Source organism: Henckelia pumila, chromosome 2 (assembly GCF_033568475.1).
Source record: "Henckelia pumila isolate YLH828 chromosome 2, ASM3356847v2, whole genome shotgun sequence".
Lineage (NCBI taxonomy): Eukaryota > Viridiplantae > Streptophyta > Magnoliopsida > Lamiales > Gesneriaceae > Henckelia > Henckelia pumila.
Genome location: NC_133121.1, coordinates 183,861,237 through 183,882,018, shown reverse-complemented (window position 1 = coordinate 183,882,018; position 20,782 = coordinate 183,861,237). Strand labels below are relative to the sequence as shown.

At 33.8% G+C, this 20,782-nt stretch overlaps 1 protein-coding gene and 1 long non-coding RNA gene across 2 annotated transcripts; both read right to left on the bottom strand.

The window, feature by feature from the left end:
* Positions 1–13,497: 13,497 nt before the first annotated feature.
* Positions 13,498–15,332, bottom strand: LOC140879140 (uncharacterized). The gene is made up of 2 exons (XM_073282800.1): positions 14,750–15,332; positions 13,498–14,138 (listed from the first exon to the last, which is right to left on the bottom strand). The coding sequence occupies exons 1-2, from the start codon at positions 15,330–15,332 to the stop codon at positions 13,498–13,500; spliced, it is 1,224 nt and encodes a 407-aa protein (XP_073138901.1).
* Positions 15,333–16,043: 711 nt separating this feature from the next.
* LOC140885547 (uncharacterized) lies at positions 16,044–16,703 on the bottom strand. The gene is made up of 3 exons (XR_012150997.1): positions 16,464–16,703; positions 16,297–16,373; positions 16,044–16,127 (listed from the first exon to the last, which is right to left on the bottom strand). It is a non-coding gene; the product is annotated as an uncharacterized lncRNA (long non-coding RNA).
* Between the last annotated feature and the right edge of the window lie 4,079 nt (positions 16,704–20,782).

Sequence of the window (20,782 nt, the reverse complement as noted above, 5' to 3'; positions counted from 1 at the left end):
GAAGAAATTCTTGTAACTCTAAAGGATCTTCAAACTAAAATCACAAATTTAGAACAAACTTCTGGTTCTAGAAAAGAAAATACAGGAGGAAGGTTACCACTCTCGTTTGGTACCGAACCTTTGTTACATCAAAAAGGTAAAACCAAAATGGTCCAAAAACCTTTAACTGATGATGAAATGATGATTAATCTTATAAAAGCAGTATCAGAGAAAAACACTATCTGATAACTACTTTAGAGAGATTAAATCTCGAGGATCTACAAGATCTTGCGGATTCTTTTGCGAATCTCAAAGTAGTAGATCTAAAAATGAATTCCCCTGAGGGTGAACAACCCATAGGAAATCCCCCAAGATATGTGATTAAAACAGAAGAACCACATAGTGAGTTCCAAGTTGGAGAAAATTCACATCCAGCAGGAACCAGATCAAGAAGGAGTAAGATACAACTACATCAAACTCCTTATGGAAAAACTTTTTTAGACCCGATACATCCTTATGGGGTTATGTTAAACCTTGATGTTCTAAACTTCTAAAACAGAGAAGATCTTATAGATGATTGGACGTCAGCTATGAGAATTGCAGCAGGGACATTAGATCTCAATAAATAAGGATTCATTAAAATTCTAGAAATGAGTCTAATGGGATCTGTTAAGATCGCATGGAAGATGACCATGCCAGAAACTAAGGAATCAATCTTAGCAGGAGAATCCTTCAGCGAGATTGGAGGAAGAATGGCCACCCTATTTAAAGCACAATTCATAGGGGTAGACTATTTCAATAATCAAGATACAGAAAAAAAGAGAAGATATACTCAAGCTCTGTATAGCCTCGAGTTACATGATATCTGTTTAGTTGATGAATACATTATGTTATTCACTAAATACAGATGGAATTCGGGAGTCGAGGAAAATGTAGCTATTCAGCTATTTTTTGCAAAAATGCCAAGTTCCTGAAGAGAAATGCTGATTAAAGAATACGTTCCAGGTAATCTTGATGCATTGGCAAGACGCGCCTCCTTTTTGAAAGGAAAATTGGCAGAATAGTGCCATATGGCAGCATTACAGAAGAACTACAAGAAAATAAGGGGTATAAATAAACGTACACCTTTATGTTGTAAAGAAAATGATCTTCCAACGATCATTGGAAACAGATCACAGGGATTTAAAAGGAAGAAATTCAGAAATAATCCCTATAATAAAAGAATGAAAAGTTCTTGAAAACCAAGAACATTTTGGTCCAAATAAAAGGCCAGATCCTATAGATCGGGTAGAAGAAGTGGACCTACAAGAACATCCCCAGCAACAGGCTCATCACAAAGCAGGGGAAGAACACCATCAAGAAGAACTTTCAGAAGAATTCATACAAGAGCAAGTGAAAGTTTCAAGGATTGCAACTGCTGGACATGTGGAGCAAGAGGACATATATCTACAAATTGTCCAGAAAACGAGAAAAAAGGAGTTAAACTCTTTGAAGTAACACCAGATATGGATGATGCAGTCTTCTTTCAAGATCTAGTCCAAGTATATCAATTTGAGGATATCCCCTCAAATGAAAGCATATACGAAGAAGAGATATTGTTTAGTCAAGAAGTTTCTGAGGATGAATCAGAATCAGAATCAGAGTAAAGAGGAAGTGTTTCGGCATGAAACACATGAAAGTTTGACTGGGTTCTTTAGTCAAACCACGATATCTCATAATATGGTCCAAAGGATTATGAGAGAAAATCCAACATTGCAAAAGTACCAAGGATTTTCGGCAGGACAAGGTGAAAGAGTCTTAGGAAACCTAGGGCTTAGACAAAGAAGACATAATTTGATTTATAAGGTATCCAGAAGGGAAGTGGCAATCCCTATAGAATTAACCAGTAATCAAATTGAGATGCAGTTAATTCCCTTTGAAGAAATTAGAGATGAATTACAAAAATTAAAAGCAGAAGTAGCAAAGACAATGTCTTGGATTCATATTGGAGCAATCCAGATTATGATAAAAGCTACTTTTAAAGAAGGAATAGATTCACCCATAGATATCGTAGTATGCGATAAAATAATTGGGAATATACAAGATGCGGTTCTAGGAACTATCTCGGGAAATTTGTGTGCAAGAAAAATTGTGGGAGTTATTTATCCAAGAATAGCCTACAATTTAGCTGATAGAGATTTTAGTCGAGCCTTGACGTTGCATCAAAACTTCAAGGAAAAAAGACTAATGAAGGAAGGTAATAGGCCATATTCTATTACGTATCAAATTTTATATGCTCTTTCTAATACTCATCATTCTGAATTATTTATTAGAAATGAGTTCATTGAAATTCCAGAGATCTTTGGGAAAGTTGCTCAAGCAATATACCCGGAAAGGATCGAGTTTCCTTTAATTCAGGAAACAGACATTCAAATTCAAGACAGACCGGTTCTATACAGAGACCTTAAAATAGAACCCCGAAGGTTATCTTTCCAAGGAGACCGAATGACAAGTAGGAGATGGGACAAATCTCCTATTCAAGAAATTCCACCAGAAGAAAAGGAGTTTTCTATAATAGGAAAACTTAGATCTCCAAAAGGATGGAAAGAAGTGAAAATAGTATTCGAAATTACAAGTCATCGGAACCAGTTCCCTTGTAACTCGATTTAATATTTGGAACAACAGGAAAAAGGAACTTACCAAGGAGTGATAAATATTGGAGAATTGGAAGTTCAAAATCTGTGGAATTCCAGGAAAATAAGTGGATTAGCTCATTCTTGGCCTAGAATTTCTGGAGGACCATAAACCATGGAAACGCCTTGAAAAAGGAATAGAGTTCATGGCAAAAGAAAAGACTTGGAGGATTCAATAAGAATTCTACGAGATGGAAAACCAAGAGAATTGGATAATGGGCAATCCCTTAATCAGATTCGAAAAATCTGTTTACAAACAGAGGAAGAAGCAACTGTTGAAATTAATAAGTCATGAACATGATTTACTAGAACGCATTGAAGAAGTAGAAATGAGCAAACATACTCTACCTTTTGAGGCCTTAGGAAAACTAAAGGTAAATATTCTTAATCGGATTACTGAGTTACAACAGAGTCTATTAAAAATGGCGGGGCCATTTAGTAATCCCTTTAAAATATGACAACAAGTCCTTTCTCCATATACATTCCGATATGGATGTTGTATGAACAATATAAGGCTGAATACTTTGCAGCTTATATTGACTTGGGAGCAGGAATTTGTACAGCAAAAAAAGGAGTCTTCCCTGAAGAATGTGAAAAATAATTGCCAAAAATTGCTGGACGAGATTTCTCTCGAAGAATTTTAATTCTTTGCAAAGGAATAAAACAAGCAGAAATCCTTATGAGAGGAGCAGGTCAAACACCTTGGTACAAGTTAAAGACACCACCAATCTATTTCCATGATACAGGAGCTGATATCCTGTTAGAAAATAACTTCTTACAAATGTTTAAGAAGTACACACAAGACAATGAGTCAAGAAGACTTATGTTCAATACAATTTGTGATCATAAAATTATCGTTCAAAGACTCAAAGTTGCTTTTTATCGACAATTGCCAATAATATTACGCAGCCAGCATGGTGATAAAGGACAACTTTTTCACCCAAAAATGAAAGATCCAAGAAGGTTTGGAGAAACCATGTTGAAAATAACAACAGAACAAGAACTGCAAACAAAAGATATGGAGCTTCTCAAGGTAACTCTACATCACAGAGATATAGAGTTAGAAAATAAGGTATCCCTTAAAGATGTCAAAAAGAGGCTCAAAGAAAGTTACAACGAGCATCCTTTGGCATGGTAGGATAGAAATCAACTCAAAGCGAGTCTTACTCTAAAAGAAGGCAAAGAGTATGAATTCGTCAGATATAAGCCTATCCCGATGAACATAACAGATCAAAGGGATATGAGAATGATTATCAAGGAACATTTGGACCTTGGTCTAATCAAAGAAAGAGTTTCACCATATAGCAGCTCAGGTTTTCTGGTCAGAAATCATGGTGAAATAAAAAGAGGGAAACCCAGGTTAGTTATTACTACCAAGGTATTAATAAAATCCTGGAGTTTGATGGGTACTTTATACCAAGTAGAGAACACCTAATTAGATGTGTACAAAATGCTAGAGTGCTCTCAAAATTTGATTGTAAGTTTGGATTTTACCAGATTCGAATGAAAGAAGCCAGTAAGAAATTCACAACCTTCTCTACTCTACAAGGACACTATATTTGGGAAGTTATGCCTATAGGATTGGCTAATGCACCCCAGATATTTCAAAGAAATATGGATAACCTTTTTAAAGATTATTTCAACTTTATGTTTGTTTATATTGATGATATTCTTATAGCATCAAAAAACATAGACGAATACGTTAAACACCTAGAGATTTTCTCTAAAATTTGTAAACAAGAAGTGCTGGTTTTATCTGAAAAGAAAGCAGTCATAGCAACAAGGAAAATTGAATTCCTTGGTATTGAGATTGAAGAAACTGGAATAATTCTACAACCACATATTGTGGAAAAGGTAAAGAATTTTCCAGATAAACTCAAAGATGTAAAAAAACTCCAGAGTTTTCTAGGAGTAGTTAATTTTTTCAGGAATGTTCATAAACAACCTAGCAATGTACAGAAAGGTGTTCAGTCCTTTGTTAAAAAAGGATGCCAGGTTTATATGGACCGATGACCATACTAAAGGGGTAAACCAATTAAAGGAGATATGTAAGAATCTCCCAAAAATGGCTATACCCGTAGATGAAGATGATCTGGTGTTATTCACGGATGCCAGTGACGAATGGTGGGCAGCAGTCCTTACCAAGATCACCCCGGATGGAGAAATACCATGCAGATACTGTAGCGGTATTTTTTCAGAATCTAAGGCCATCAGAGGGCATATCAACGAGAAGGAATTTTATGCAATTAAAAGGGCTTTTGAAAAATGGCCATTATTTTTACTTGCTAAAAAATTCACGCTGAAGGTTGATAACACCCAGGTAAAAGCATTCTTAAGAAATAAGATTGAATCTAAACCTGAGAAAGCTAGGTTATTAAGATGGAAAGCATTATGTCAAAATTATATTTTTGATATTGTTATTATTAAATCTCATGAAAATATTCTTGCAGATTTCTTAACAAGAGATGGAAGGCAGTGACGTGGATTCCATCATGAAAATGCAGAGGCATCTCAGGGAACAACTTGGGTTGCTTCAAACCGAGTTCAACCAGTTAGTCATTAATGCTGAAATGGCTGGCAGGTTACAACAAGCTGATCGGATCAAAGTATCTAATCAAATTACTGGATGTATGCAAGCTCAAACTCAACTATGGGCTGCTATTCAAGGGCCAATTGTTAAGGCTATAGAGAAACCATTGGTTTCTCATAAACAGGAAATGTTAAAACCATTGGTTTTACAAGAAGAAAAAATACAGCCACTAGTTGTAGAACAAAAGGTTGAGGATTCCAAAACCCAAGAAACAAGTGCTAATCTATAATCAGCTTTTGATGAATTGGATGAAGCAACAATTGATGAGAAAAACTCATCAAGTCAACCCTCCGCCTCTGGGGTAAAAGAGGAAGAGATCAATCTTAGGCCCAATACTGACAAGGGTAAATCTAAGATTGATACTAATCCAGCTATTATTTCTCCATTCCAGGTTTATCAACAGAAATGGGATAAATTGAAGACAAGGAGTGAAATCAACCCGAACATTTGCAGGGTTGATGTTGCAGGAATATATCCAAGGGTTTGGCTAAAAAACAATGTCAATCCTAAGGATGTAAAGCTCTGGTATGAATTTGGGGCTTTGGCCTCAGTTTATACAACGTCACCAAGCTTCCCGGAGATATCACAGTTACCAAAATGGATCCAGGAAGCAGTCCAACAGGGAAAGGATCACACGAACACTTTCATTTCATCAAGCTAAGGAGACTTGATATGACGGGCCATAAATTTATCAAGGATCCTAAAGTTGAAGAAATACCCTTGGTGTCCACTTTTGGAGAAAATGAAATCTGAACCAGAAGGGCATGGGGTATTTGGTTCTGTCTCACCGAGATGGACAAAGTCAAATTTCCGTTCAAATTCTACCAGAATTCTGTGAATGGATCGTTCCTGTTAAATACAATGACAGGAAAAACTACGGCTTTCGCGGAAGAACTCTTTGAAAAGAAGAGAAACTTTTTGTGGAACAACAAGCTGCCGGGGAGTAAAGAAACTTGCCGAAAATTTTGTAACATGGCTCACATAGGAAGATGGTCAGAGGTTATCTGCCCAGAATGTCCTGATAAGAAGGAGCCAGAGTTCGGAAAAACATTCAGACCCCGAACGGATCGAAAAGATTTTTCCGAGACAAGCAAAGGTGGACAGAGACCACCAAAGATGCATTTTTTCAGGGGACCACTGCAAAAGCAGAAGATGCCCCGACAACAATAAAGAATACATGTGAGGAGGATAGAGCCAAAAGAAATAGGACGAAATGTGACTCCTCCACCAACAAACGATGCCATCAATAATGGCATAACAGGACAAGGTGAATAACGGGTGAATCATCCACTAGCTAAAGATGCCATTAATAATGGCATAGAAGGACAAGACAAACAGCTATAAGATTCTCTGAAGTTTCTCGGTGAAACGAGTGGAACCTCAGCTATAAATACAAGCGTTCAAGGAAGCTGAAGACATCGATCATTTCCTTCAGTTTTCTTACAAATAAATTGTTGTAATATTTCTCTCTCTATTGTATTAAATTTTCCTTTTATGTATTTCAAGAACAAGGCTACTATGAGTAGTTAAACAAGTTGTCTTCTCCTTTTCAAAGGAGTTGATTTATGTAATAATATAATTTCTGAATAATTTTTCTAAAGTCTCTTGTTCTTTCATGCTCATATTTTATAATTAAATTCATATACCATACGCCTTAAGGTAGAAAACGAATTAAGGCTGTGTTGGGTGTCGTTGAAGGAGCTTGTGCAGAAACCATCTGTTGCGACTGCGTGGTTGGAGTGTGAGGAGCACTTCGTAAAACTCAGCAGGTATGACCCGACGACACAATGGTCAAAGAGGTTTTTGAATTTAATTCATCTTACGGAAGCATGTTGGACCATAATCCAGAGTATATCGGCTGGAAACCTTGCGTAACCGATAGTTCTGCTTCGCCTGAACTGGTTCGATAGGTAAACAATGCCACGTACAAAGGATTAATTGGTAAACACTTTTTTAAGACAAATTTGGGGACCACTAGGGAGTTGAAACAAAGAAATTTGAGTGTAGGAAGTTAAAAGAAAGAAATGTTTGGGTTTGGGGATTTTAAAATAATTTACCCTATTATTAACCATATGTTTGCATTGTTAAAAATGGTACTTATCACTTAATACTTTAACTTTGTATTATTTATTAGTTTTACGATATATTATTATTTTTAAGTATAAAATTTAGTGATATTTAAGTAAATATATGAAAAATTTAGGAAAATGCTTTTTCTTTTTGGTTAATTAACTTTTCCATTTTTTGGCTTTTCTCCATTAGATTTTCAATGTTTGGTTTTGATACACTAACTTTTAATTTTAAATAATTTTTGTCTAATTGCTGATTTAGTAGCTTGACACGTCTGCATTTGCCCGTGCACAATATTATTATCAGCACGCACTAACAGAATTTAAAGGCAAATTAATTGTATCATGTTCCCAAAACCACAATCTTGGTATTTCCACCAACCCAGACGATGAAAAAATATTGTGGTCATAATCCAAGAGCACATTTCCACTTCTTGGTATTTTCTCGGGCAAAAAATGGGCAACAATCGGGAAAGAAAATATTTCCTATGAACTGAAACACATATCATCCTAATATACCCAAACAATTTATCAGTATATTGGGGTTAGTTCTTGCAAGGTTTCGGATCCGAGAGTCCACTATATTTAAATAGTGTATTTCACCAATAAAAAATAAATAGATGACAACATCATGACTATAATTCAATCATTCTCGTTAAGAGCAAAATCTTAAAATGTGAAAAGTTTTAGTATGAGCTTCAATAAGATAATCACATCGATTTCCATTTTAATAAGCCAGAAATTTAATAAATATTGTCTTGACGTGGCTTCAAACCAACAAATCTACAACATTGTGGTTTTACATCGTCTACATTGAACATTGCAGTATAATACATAATCACAAACATAATAGAAGGCACGTAACCTTTTCCCCAAAGTAATTGAACTCAAAATTTAACATCAATCCTCAAATTGAAATATATATGACAACATTTCTTAATTCTAGTTTATACTGTATATTCTGCAACGAAAATATCCATTGAAGAAAAGAAATTAAGAAAAACTTTTACCAGTACCTCAAACATATTGCTCTTCATACTTTCCCAAATTAAAACGTCATCCATTTTTTATATGGCCCAATGTCGGCAATATAAGCATGCGAACTGGTATCAACAAATAATAATTAATGTTTGGTTTAAGCGAAAATAAATTAACCAATATTTTAATTATTTTTAGATGGAATTGTAAACGTAAAATATCATGTTTTTTAACCATATGTTTGCATCGTAAAAAATGGTATTTATCACTTAATACTCTAATTTTGCATTATTTATTATTTTTATGATATATTATTATTTTTAAGTATAAAACTTAGTAATATTTAGGTAAAAATATGAAAAATTTAGGAAAATACTTTTTTGTTCATTGACTTGTCTATTTTTTGTTTTGTCCATTAGATTTTCAATGTTTAATTTGGTACACTAACTTTTAATTTCGTTAAAGTTTATTCTAATTGCTGATATGACAGCTTGACACGTAAGAATTTTCCGGTACATAATATTGTTATCAATACGCACGTAGAGAATCTAGAGGCAAATTGATTGTATCATTTTCCAAAATCCACAATCCAGTTATTTCCAAAGTCTCAAACGATGAAAAAAAATATTGTGGTCATAATCCCATAGAAAATTTCCAGTTTTTTATATTCTCGTTAACAACAAAATCTTAAAGTGAATAATTTCAGTATGTTTTTCAACAAGATAATCACATTGATTTCCATTTTATTAAGCTAAAAATCTAATAAATATTGTCATGACGTGGCTTCACTACAAGAAAAAACGAGACTAACGACGCTTTTTTCTGTCGGTATTCAGTCGTCAAACTCACTTAACGACAGAAATACGACGGATAAGTGCTCGTCAAAGAATTAAGTGTCGCGGATTGCTTAACGACAGAAAATACAATTATGTCGCTGTTTACGACAGAATTTTAAATTTTGTCGCTATAGATCAGTGACAGATATTATTTTCTGTCACTAATTTCAACGACAGAAGTAATGTTTTGTCACTAACTTTAATGACAGAATTAAATGTCACTGATTTTACGACGTAATATAAATAATTGTCGTTGAATTTAACGACAAATTGGTAAATTCCGTCACTAACATTGCGACGTTAGTTAAACTGTTGTCCCTAAATATAGGGACAGAATTTGTAAAATTCCGTCGCTAAATATCGAAAACCCCAACCCCCACCCACCACTACATATCCCAGCCAATACAATCAAAATATTCAACAAAACAACAGATGATCATTCCAAATATGAAAACTATCATACCACAAAACCATTCAAATAACAAAATATCTATCAGTAGCTCCAAAATATCAAGACAACAACCATTCTTACTTACAAAGTACTGTGGCCACATTGCAAAATATATTTATGATCATTAATTCACAAAACATGAAAACAGTACCGTGTCACACAACGTAACTTAAATACTTACAAAAAATTCCAGCAACGACATATCTAAGAGGACTATGGCTGCGTGCTATCATCGTCGTATTCACGCGCACTCGAAAAGGGGGCGGAATTGGGATCAATAAGTGCATGCTCCATCAAATAACGAACTTGTTGCTGCAAAGTAGTCAACTACTTTGTAAGTTCCTGAACTCTAGAATTCGCAGCAGCAGCCTCAGCTTTAGCGGCAGCCACATCCATTGATGAGTTAGTACGTGTGCGTGTAGCACGTCCCGACATAGCTTCAGGATACAACACTTTAGCTTGCGAACCAATACCGTACAATCTTTTCTTTCTCACCCCACCAACAGCCAGTATGTACATTTCATTTTGAACCTCAAAGGTTGGGTTTTGTACTGACCCACTGTCATCAGCATCTGGTTGTGATGCTTCAAGAAACCGAACATTCATCTCGTCCTAGAATATAACAAAGAGAGGTTAATCGATTTACAACAATTACATCGGTCGTAGATAAAATGCATAATTCAACAAACTTTACTATTTATAAAACTCACATCGACAGCCTTAGACCTAGCATCAACCCACGTGCCATCTTTTTTCTGATGCAATTTTTTGAATAACTCATAAGCACTTGCATCGCAGCCCAACTCCTCGCACTTCAAAATTAACGGTGGTTAGAAAATATTATGTGTATTATTTATTGATATATTATGACATAAATTTCAACTTACCATTTTAATGGAATGCTCGATAAAGCAAAGAGAACCTCCAATATGTTTAACCACTCCGGTGCCAGGCCCTTCAGGCTCTGTATTTCTATTTTTTTTTGCTTTTTCAGACTTATTCTGCCACACAGAGGAACTCCAGATATCCTTCCACTTGTTCCAAACTTCAAGATTCACCCCAAGTGGAAGTTTAGCCTTTGTACGCCAGTTGCATAGTGTTTTCCTATATTGCTCAGCTGTAAGTTTTTTTCATGTCGCCCTAATATGAGCGTCATGGTCTGGACGCCAACGATACGTTTTCTGCATTTCAAAGATATATTATTTATTCGCATAAAAATTTATTTAGTAATTTGAAGGCAACATATATTCTTTTCAAGTAATTTATCCTAATAAGATTAGCAATTAAATGAATAATACAATGTCTACTGCTAGATATTCCTCACTGGCATAAAAATTCAATATGCTTACATAAAATACGCAAAAACCAAATTGAAAAGTGTGCAATGATACCTCGGTGTTGAATTCACAACAATATATATTTTATTCATGTATTCCTAAAACATTCACAAACAAACAAAAAACAGAATGAGATGCTAAAGAATAACTAGGTAAATATTTGGCATAATCACATCAAATAATAACCAAAAAGCAAGTAACAAAATAATGACACAGTAAACCATTCAGAAGAATGCAAAATCATAAAAAAAAATCTGTAGATTAAAAAAGATTCTTGTGATGCTTATTTTACAAATTCGATAATGCGTATTTAAGTCAATTATTAAATTGACCATGATGGTTTTCCTAATGGGTTTAACTATTATTAAATAGGTAAGATGTTTATAATCGTACCACAAACTCCCCCCAGTAATATGCCTTTGTCGCAGCATCCACATATCGGCATGTGAGACCCCCTACGCACTGTTTCTCAGCAAATTTATCGGTGATAAAAGCCGATACAGCATGGCTCTCTGGTAAAAACCTACATTACATCGATCAATTAATAATATTAATTATATAAAATAGCGAGCAAACAACTTATTGAATAAATGTGAACACAATATGACTTACTTGCCACCTGAGGCAACAATCAATATCCTAGAATCATGAGAACTTTCTGCAGCCATCTGAGCTAATTTTCAAGATTAACAAATACAAATTCATATATAAATACTATCATCATGCATTGTATTAATATTAAAACACATTCTAACAAAATATAAATATTGACATCCATAAACAAGTTTTCCGAGTATATGTGAACGAGACATTCGTAATCATAAATACTTAATGCTTTTATCAAAGTAAAGCATCATCCTCGGAGTATGCATCATCAGTTTCACTATCTTCGTTTCCAGATGAGATAACATTTTCCAATTCATTTTCATCAAACTCATCTAATTCATCTATTTCCTCATACAAGATTTCAACATCTATCAGCGTATGAGATGTGGTTATATCCTCCACATCGATGATATGCTGTCCAATTTCCTCATTTTGGAAAGCTTCATTATCTGCAGACGATACCGCACTGGGCAGAGGTGCTTGAATATATGATCTTGCTTGCATCTTACACACTGCCAACCATTCATCTCCTGACCTTTTGAGGTTCGGGTAGGTAGCATAAAAAACTTGAGCAGCTTGGACAGCAAATATGAAAGGTTCATAGATGTTCAGTCTCTTTTTATTGTTTACATCAAATAATTGGTATTTAGGATGATGTCTTGTCCCAGTTTTTGGTGTTGGGTCGAACCATGAACATTTGAACAAGGCAATGCGCTTTATAGGTAACCCCGGATATTCCACTTCGATTATCTCTTCTACATTACCGTGGTAACTTATATCATTGTTTGTGTTGCCTGCACCCTTCACAGTAACTCCAGAATTACTAGTCGACCTTGTTGCACCGTGGCGTACATTGTGGAATCTGAAACCATTGACAAAATATCCATTGTATGATTTAATTTTACGTAATGGACCAAATGCAATGTTTTCTAGACATTTGTCTGCAACATTTGCTCACGGTTGTTGTACCTGTGCAGGTAAAAAAATTTAAATCAAATATATTTTAAAATGATAAATACTATTTCATAGTTACATTAGAGAAAGATATGTATATTACGTATTTTTGAAACCATATGGCAAATTCTCTTTGTATTCTTGAATCCATCTCACGTGAGTTAATGGATGGATTATTCAATTGTAACTCAGACTCGAAAATGCTGCATTAATTGAAAAAAATCATCAACAAATCTAACATTTATAAAAACAACAAGAACACAATATCAACAGACTTAATTTTTACCTGACATACGGTTTAACCTCTTCACAGTTCAGTAGTATGTACGTATGTGCTGCATGGTACTCTGTGTCGTCCAATCGTCTGCACTTAAAAGCACCCATTGGTCGACCATTGAAATTAAATATAGAAATATTGGAAACCTCTCCATCATGTAAATTATTCCCTTCATCGTTACGTGGTTGTTTCCTCAAACGGGTCTTGACACTTTCCCTAAAGTAGTGAGTACAAAAATATGACGCCTCTTCAACAATATATGCATTACAAATTGATCCCTCAACTCTTGCCTTGTTACGAACATTGTTTTTCAACCTTCTCAAAAATCTCTCAAAAGGATACATCCATCGATATTGAACAGGGCCAGCAATTCTAGCTTCATAAGCTAGGTGCACAGGAAGATGCTCCATGGAATCGAAGAAACTCGGAGGAAATATTCTTTCTAGCTTGCAAAGTATCACAGGAATATCGTTTTCCAAACGAAGCATGTCAGAGTATTTTATCGTTCTTGATGTAATGTCCTTGAAGAAAAAACTTAACTCTGTTAAAGCTTGCCACACATTATTTGGAAGCAATTCCCTGAAAGCAATTGGGATTAATCTTTGCATGAACACGTGACAATCGTGACTTTTCATTCCAAACATCTTCAATTTTGCCATGTCGACACATCTTGACATCTTAGACGCATATCCATCGGAGAACTTCAAATTTTTCAACCAGTTGAACAATACTACTTTGTTCTGCTTATCTAATGTATAACAAGCTTTAGGATAAGTTTTAGATATATCATCTCGATGTAGTTCTGGCCTGTTGCAAAATTCTTTGAGATCTTCTCTCGATTTTGCGTTATCTTTTGTCCGGCATTAAGAACGGTGTTAAAAATGTTATCAAATACATTTTTCTCAATGTGCATAACATCTAGATTGTGTCTAATCAGATTTGTTCTCCAATACGGCAATTCCCAAAAGATACTGCGCTTTCTCCAACCACATTTACACCGTCTTACAATTTCTGAGTTCACTTCAGTAGCCCCAGGTTCAGTCACACTACGAAACCCGTAACTTTCGAGTTCTTCAATAATTTCATCCCCTGATTTGATATGTGGAGGAGGTTTTTTCACTTGGTGATTTTTCTTGAACCATTTAATATTTCGTCTGAAATTATGATCAATTGGTAAAAACTTACGATGGTTATCGAACCATGATTGTTTACCACCATGCGGCAATGTGAAAGCATCAGAGTCTTCCATACAATAAGGACATGCCAGTTTACCAGCGGTACTCCATCCAAATAACATTGCATATGCAGGAAAATCACTAATTGTCCATAACAAAGAGGCACGCATACTAAAATTTGTTTTCGAGTGAACATCGTACGTCTTTTTCCCAACTAACCAAAGTTCATTTAATTCAGCGATAAGAGGTTGCAAGAACACATCTAACTCTCCTTAGGATTTCTGGGTCCGGGAGCTATAACCGTCAGAAACATGTATTCATCTTTCATGCACATCCATGGAGGTAAATTATAAGGTGTTAATATAATTGGCCATGATGAATATTGTTGTCCTGACTGCCCGAATGGTTGAAACCCATCAGCTGAAAGTCCAAGTCTGACATTTCTAACCTCAGCTGCAAAATCTGGATGTGTTGTGTCAAAATTCTTCCACGCAGGTGAATCAGATGGGTGACACATTGTGTCTCCATCCTGTACATGGTCACCATGCTAACGCATATGATTCGCTGTCTCTACAGATGCGTACAACCTTTGCAAACGTGGAGTTAGAGGAAAATAATACATTCTCTTCCATGGAACATTTTTTTTCTTACCCGCTCGGCGTGAATTAGGTTTGTAACGTGGATGCCCGCAAAACCTACATTCTTGTAAATCAAAGTCATATTTCCAATAAATCATGCAATTGTTGCTACAACAGTCAATCTTTTCAACCGGCAAGCCTAAACCTTTTATTAATTTTTTCGTGTCATAAAAACTATTTGTCATACAATTTTCTGTCGGGAGCAGTTCAGAAATAAGTTGACACAAATCATCATAGCATCTTTCAGAAATGTGATGTTCAACCTTCATGTTCAACAATCTAGCAACGACTGACAACTGTGAATGACCATTTGGATTACCATCCCAAATCTCGGTCTCGGAGGCCCTAAGCATTTCATATAGGCTTTTGGCAGTTTGATTTGGACTTTGGGGCTCATCTTCTATGTTAATAGAGTTGTAAATATTGTGAACCATATTCTGCATATTATCAACATTCTCAACTTGTGTCGATGACGACGAACCAACCCAATGTTCAACTTCTGGAGTTATATAGGTTTCACCATGATGGTGCCAACGATAATAGTCAGGTACGAAGCCATATCTACATAGATGTAATTTGACTTCGTCTTCATCATGATAAGCTCTGTTTCTACATTTTCGGTGATTACAAGGGCAACGCATTGTTTGACCACACATTATTTCAGGATGCATCTTAGCAAAATTCACAAATTCTTCAACACCATTAAAGAACTCATTAGTTACGAACCCATTTTCCAACCTACGGTACATCCAAGATCTTGTATCGTCCATGGTTAAATTAAAATGCCTAACACAATTGCAAAATCATTATTTACAATTTTTACATAATATATAAAACATCTACATAAAATTATCAAGAGAACAACTCACTAATAAAAAAATAAAACACCAAATAATAATAAATGAGACAACTCAAGTACTAAAAAACTCTAACATTAATATTAAGAAGTGTTACTTTCATCCAGTAATCACTCGCACATAATCAAACTTTACCAATAACTACAAAACATTGTCATCCAGTAAACAGCAAGTAAACACATAGCATGTTATTTTCAGGTTTCAATTGATAAATTCTATCGTGTTTTCATGCAAACTGTTGTAAAAATTGACAAATTACATTTATTCTATTATTAATTAATATTTTCAACTTTATTTATCACCGGACCAACTAATTTTGAAGCTATATATTGTAACATAAGCTTCTGACTACTAGGAATTTGATGGAGATCACCAAATACCGCTAATTAAAAGATTTTTTTTAACCATTAGGATTAAACATTTTTTTTTATAAAAAAACAATTTAGATGAATATAATATATATATATTATTATATATATATAACTCTCGAAATTTTGTTCAAATTTCACACGATAATTAGAAAACCCCATTTTAGCATTTTATAACAAAATATTTTATCATTCTTTTTTTCAGAAAAAATCATTTATATCTAAATCCTATGAATTTTTAGAACCAAAAAAAAAAAAAAACCTTAAGTAGCGAACGCAAGGGTAGACGGAGGATGGTCGGGCTTCTCGGCAGTGACCTGCGTGGGTGGCAGTGAAGAACCTAAAATTTTAAGAAAAATGGATCTGTTAACCTGAATGAAAATAATTTTAAGAACAAGGTTTTGTTCGGTGACAGAGGAGGCGCGGCGGCGTGGGCGGGCGGAGAAATACCTAGAATTCGGGGGAAGAATGAATGAATATGTAAACTTAAATAAAAAACTTGTAAGTACCGGTCTATTTGCAAGGTAGCAGGAGAGACAACCAATGATGCTTCTAAGCCAGCGTCGGTTCTGCGGCGAAGATAGCCCTAAAATTTGGGGGCAAATTTTGTTTCCTCAAACCAAAATTTTGTAAATTCAAAGTATAAAGGAAGCACGAGAGTAATGTAAAAACATACCTGAGAGAGCTGAGAAGAGCGAGATGTTAACACGAGGTGGAAGGAGATAATGAAATCCTCATTCTATGAAAAGCAGCGTAAAACAAAGGCGCGAAGAAAGAGTGGGAATTGCAAATTAGCTTAATATTTTCATTGAACGACGGAAGTTAATATCTTGTCGTTCAATAATGACGTATATTAATTATCTGTCATTTCTTAACGACAATGTACAAATATTCCGTCGTATATACCGACAAAATTTAATATGTCGTCATTAATTTAGCGACAACACATATTTTCAGTCGTTAAATTATGACTAAACAATTACACACTAAAATATGTCATATATAAACGACTGATATGATATTTCTGTCGTTATGTTGCGACAAAAGTTTTAAATCTGTCGCTATCTGCGACAACAAATATATTTTCGTCGATAAATACTATCTCCGACAAATTTTTTATTTCAGTCATAAATTAGTGACAACCTTTATATTTTCTGTCGTTAAACACATATTTTCTTGTGGTGCTTGGAACCAACGAATTTGCAGCATTATGGTTTTATATCGTCTACTTTGAACATCATAGCATAGTACATAATCACAAGAATAGTAGAAGGGCCATAACCTTTTTCCCAAAGTAGTTGAACTCAGAATTTTCAATCAGCACTCAAATTGAAATTTATATGACAATATTTCTTAATTCCAGTTTATACTATGTATTCTTCAACGAAAAATACAATTGAAGAAAAGAAATTAAGAAAAATCGTTACCCTTACCGGCTCAAACACATTAGTCTTCATACTTCCCCAAATTAAAATGCCCTCCATTTTCTATATGGCCAATTAATGCCATTAATCTAAGCACGCAAACTGGTATCAACAAATAATTAATGTTTGGTTTATTTCAAAATAAATTAAATAATATTTTCATTATTTTTAGATGGAAATTTATTGTTGTAAACGTAAAATATCATGTTTTTTAACTATGTGTTTCCATTGTCAAAAATGGCATTTTTATAACTTAATACTCTAACTTTGTATTATTTATTATTTTTATAATATATTATTATTATTTTGAAGTATATAATTTAGAGATATTTAAGTAAATATATGAAAATTTTTGGAAAATGATTTTTTTTTACATTAACTTTTTCGTTTTTTGGTTTTGATCCATTAGATTTTCAATGTTTTGTTTTAGTAAACTAACTTCTATTTTTGACAAAATTTTGCTCAAATTGCTGATATGACAGGTTGACACGTCGGTATTTTCCCATGCACAATATTGTTATCAGCACGCACATACAAAATATAGAGGCAAATTGATCGTATCATGTTCCAAAAACTACAATCCTGGTCTTTCCACCTTCCGAAAAGATAAAAATAAAAATAAAAATATTTTGGTCATAATCCCAGACCAAATTTCTACTATTTGTTATTCTCTCAGGCTAAAAATGCACAGCAAGTGGGAAAGACAATATTTCCTATGAACTGAAACACAGATGACTCTAATCTAGCCAAACAATTTATCAGTTTATTGGGGTTAGTTCTTGCAAGCTTCCGGAGCCGAGATTACACTATATTTAGAAAGTGTATTCCACCGATAAAAAAAATAAACATATAACAATGTCATGACTATACTTCAATCATTCTCGTTAAGAGCATAATCTTAAAATTTGAAAATTTTTAGATTGTTCTTCAACAAGATAATCACATTGATTTCTATTTTATTAAGCCAGAAATCTAATAAATATTGTTCTGATGTGGCTTCGAACCAACAAATCTGCAGCATTATGGATTTACATCGTCTACTTTGAACATCGCAATATAATACATAATCACAAGCATAGTAGAAGGCACGTAACCTTTTCCCCAAAGTAGTTGCACTCAAAATTTTATATCAGCCCTCAAATTGAAATATATATGACAACATTTCTAAATTCCAGTTTATACTATGTATTTTTCAACGAAAAATTCAATTGAAGATAAGAAATTAAGAAAAATGGTTACCCTTACCTCAAACATATTGGTCTACATACTTCTCCAAATTAAAACTCCCTCCATTTTCTATATGGAAAATGCCGCTAATCTATGCACGCGAACCGGTATCGACAAATAATTAATGTTTGGTTAATTCAAAAATAAACTATTTAATATTTTCATTATTTTTAGTTGTAAAATTATTGTTGTAAACGTAAAATAACATGTTTTTTTATCAATATGTTTGCATTGTGATCAAAATGGTATTTATCACTTAATACTCTAACTTTGTATTATTTATTATTTTTAAGTATACAATTTAGTGATATTTAAGTAAATATATGAAAATTTTAGGAAAATGCTTTTTTTCATTAACTTGTTCATTTTTTTGTTTTGGTCAATTAGATTTTCAATGTTCTATTTTGGTACACTAACATTTAATTTTCGGAAATTTTTCTCTAACTGCTTATATTTCAGCTTGACACGTCGGTATTTTTCCATGCACAATATTGTTATCAGCACACAAGTACAAATTCTGGAGGCAAACTGATCGTATCATGTTCCAAAAAATACAATCCTAGTATTTCCACTGTCCGAAACGATAAAAAATTGTGTGGTCATAATCCCAGAGCACATTTCCACTATTTGTTATTCTCTTGGGCTAAAAATGGGCAGCAAGCAGGAAAGACAATATTTCCTATGAACTGAAACACAGATGACCCTAATCTAGCCAAACAACTTATCAGTTTATTATGGTTAGTTCTTGCAAGCTTCTGGAGCCAAGAGTACACTATATTTAAAAAGTGTATTTCATTGATAAAAAAATAAACAGATGACGACATCATGACCATACTTCAACCATTCTCGTTAACATCATAATCTTAAAATGTGAAAAATTTCAGTATGTGCTTCAACAAAATAATCATATTAAGCCAGAAATCTAATAAATATTATCTTGACGTGGCCTCAAACCAACGAATCTGCAGCATTATGGTTTTACATTGTCTACTTTGAACATCGCGGTATAATACATAATCACAAGTATATATAGTAGAAAGGCACGTAACCTTTTCCCCAAAGTAGTTGAACTCAAAATTTTCATAAGCCCTCAAATTGAAATATATATCACAACATTTCTTAATTCCAGTTTATATTGTGTATTCTTAAAAGAAAAATTCAATTGAAGAAAATAAATTTGAAAAATCGTAACCCTTACCCTCCATTTTCTATATGGCCAAATGCAGGTAATCTAAACAGGCGAAATGGTATAAAAAAAATTAATGTTTGGTTTATGCCAGAATAAATTAACTAATATTTTTATTATTTTTGGATGAAAAATTATCGCTTTAAACGTAAAATATCATGTTTTTTTAACCATATGTTTGCATTGTAAAAAATGGTATTTATCACTTAATACTCTAATTTTGTATTATTTATTATTTTTATGATACATGATTATTTTTAAGTATAAAATTTAGTGTTATTTAAGTAAATCTATGAAAGATTTAGGAAAATTCTTATTTTTTTCATTAACTTGTAAATTTTTTGGTTTTGGTCCATTTGATTTTCATTGTTTGATTTTGGAACAAATATAACTTATAATTTTCAATAATTTTGGTCTGATTGCTGATGTAGTAGCTTGACCCGTCAGCATTTTTCGGTGCACATTAATATTGTTATCAGCACGGACGTAGAGAATCTTGAGGCAAATTGATCACATCATGTTCCAAATACCACAATTCTGGTATTTGCACCATCCCACACGATGAAAAAAATATTGTGGTCATACTCCCGGAGCACATTTCCATTCTTGGTATTTTCTCGGGAAATAAATGGGCACCAAGCGGCAAAGACAATATTTCTTATGAACTGAAACACAGATGATCATAATCTAGCCAAACAACTTATCAGTTTATTGGGGTTAGTTCTTGCAAGGTTCCGGAGCCGAGAGTTCACTATATTTAAAAAGTGTATTCCACCAATAAAAAATAAACATATGACAACATCATGACTATACTTCAACCATTCTCGTTAACAGCATAATCTTAAACTGTGAAAAATTTCGGTATGAGCTTCAACAAGATAATCAAATTGATTTCCATTTTATTAAAGCCAGAAATCTAATAAATGTTGTTATGACGTGGCTTCAAACCAACAAATCTGCAGTATTAAAACTTTACATCATCTACTTTGAACATCGCAGTGTAATTCATAATAACAAGCATATTAGAAGGCACATAACCTTTTCTCCAAAATAGTTGAACTCAAAACTTTACATCAGCCCACAAATTGAAATATACAGTGTATACAGTGTATTATTCAACAAAAAATTCAATTGAAGAAAATAAATTTGGAAAAATCG

Excerpts from the sequence above, each read along its gene's own strand:
- LOC140879140 (XM_073282800.1), bottom strand. The coding sequence starts at position 15,332 with ATGGACGATACAAGATCTTGGATGTACCGTAGGTTGGAAAATGGGTTC. Across the intron at positions 14,139-14,749 it reads ACTGCTCCCGACAGAAAATT|TTGGGAAAAAGACGTACGAT; the intron begins GTATGACAAATA and ends AACTTTGGTTAG.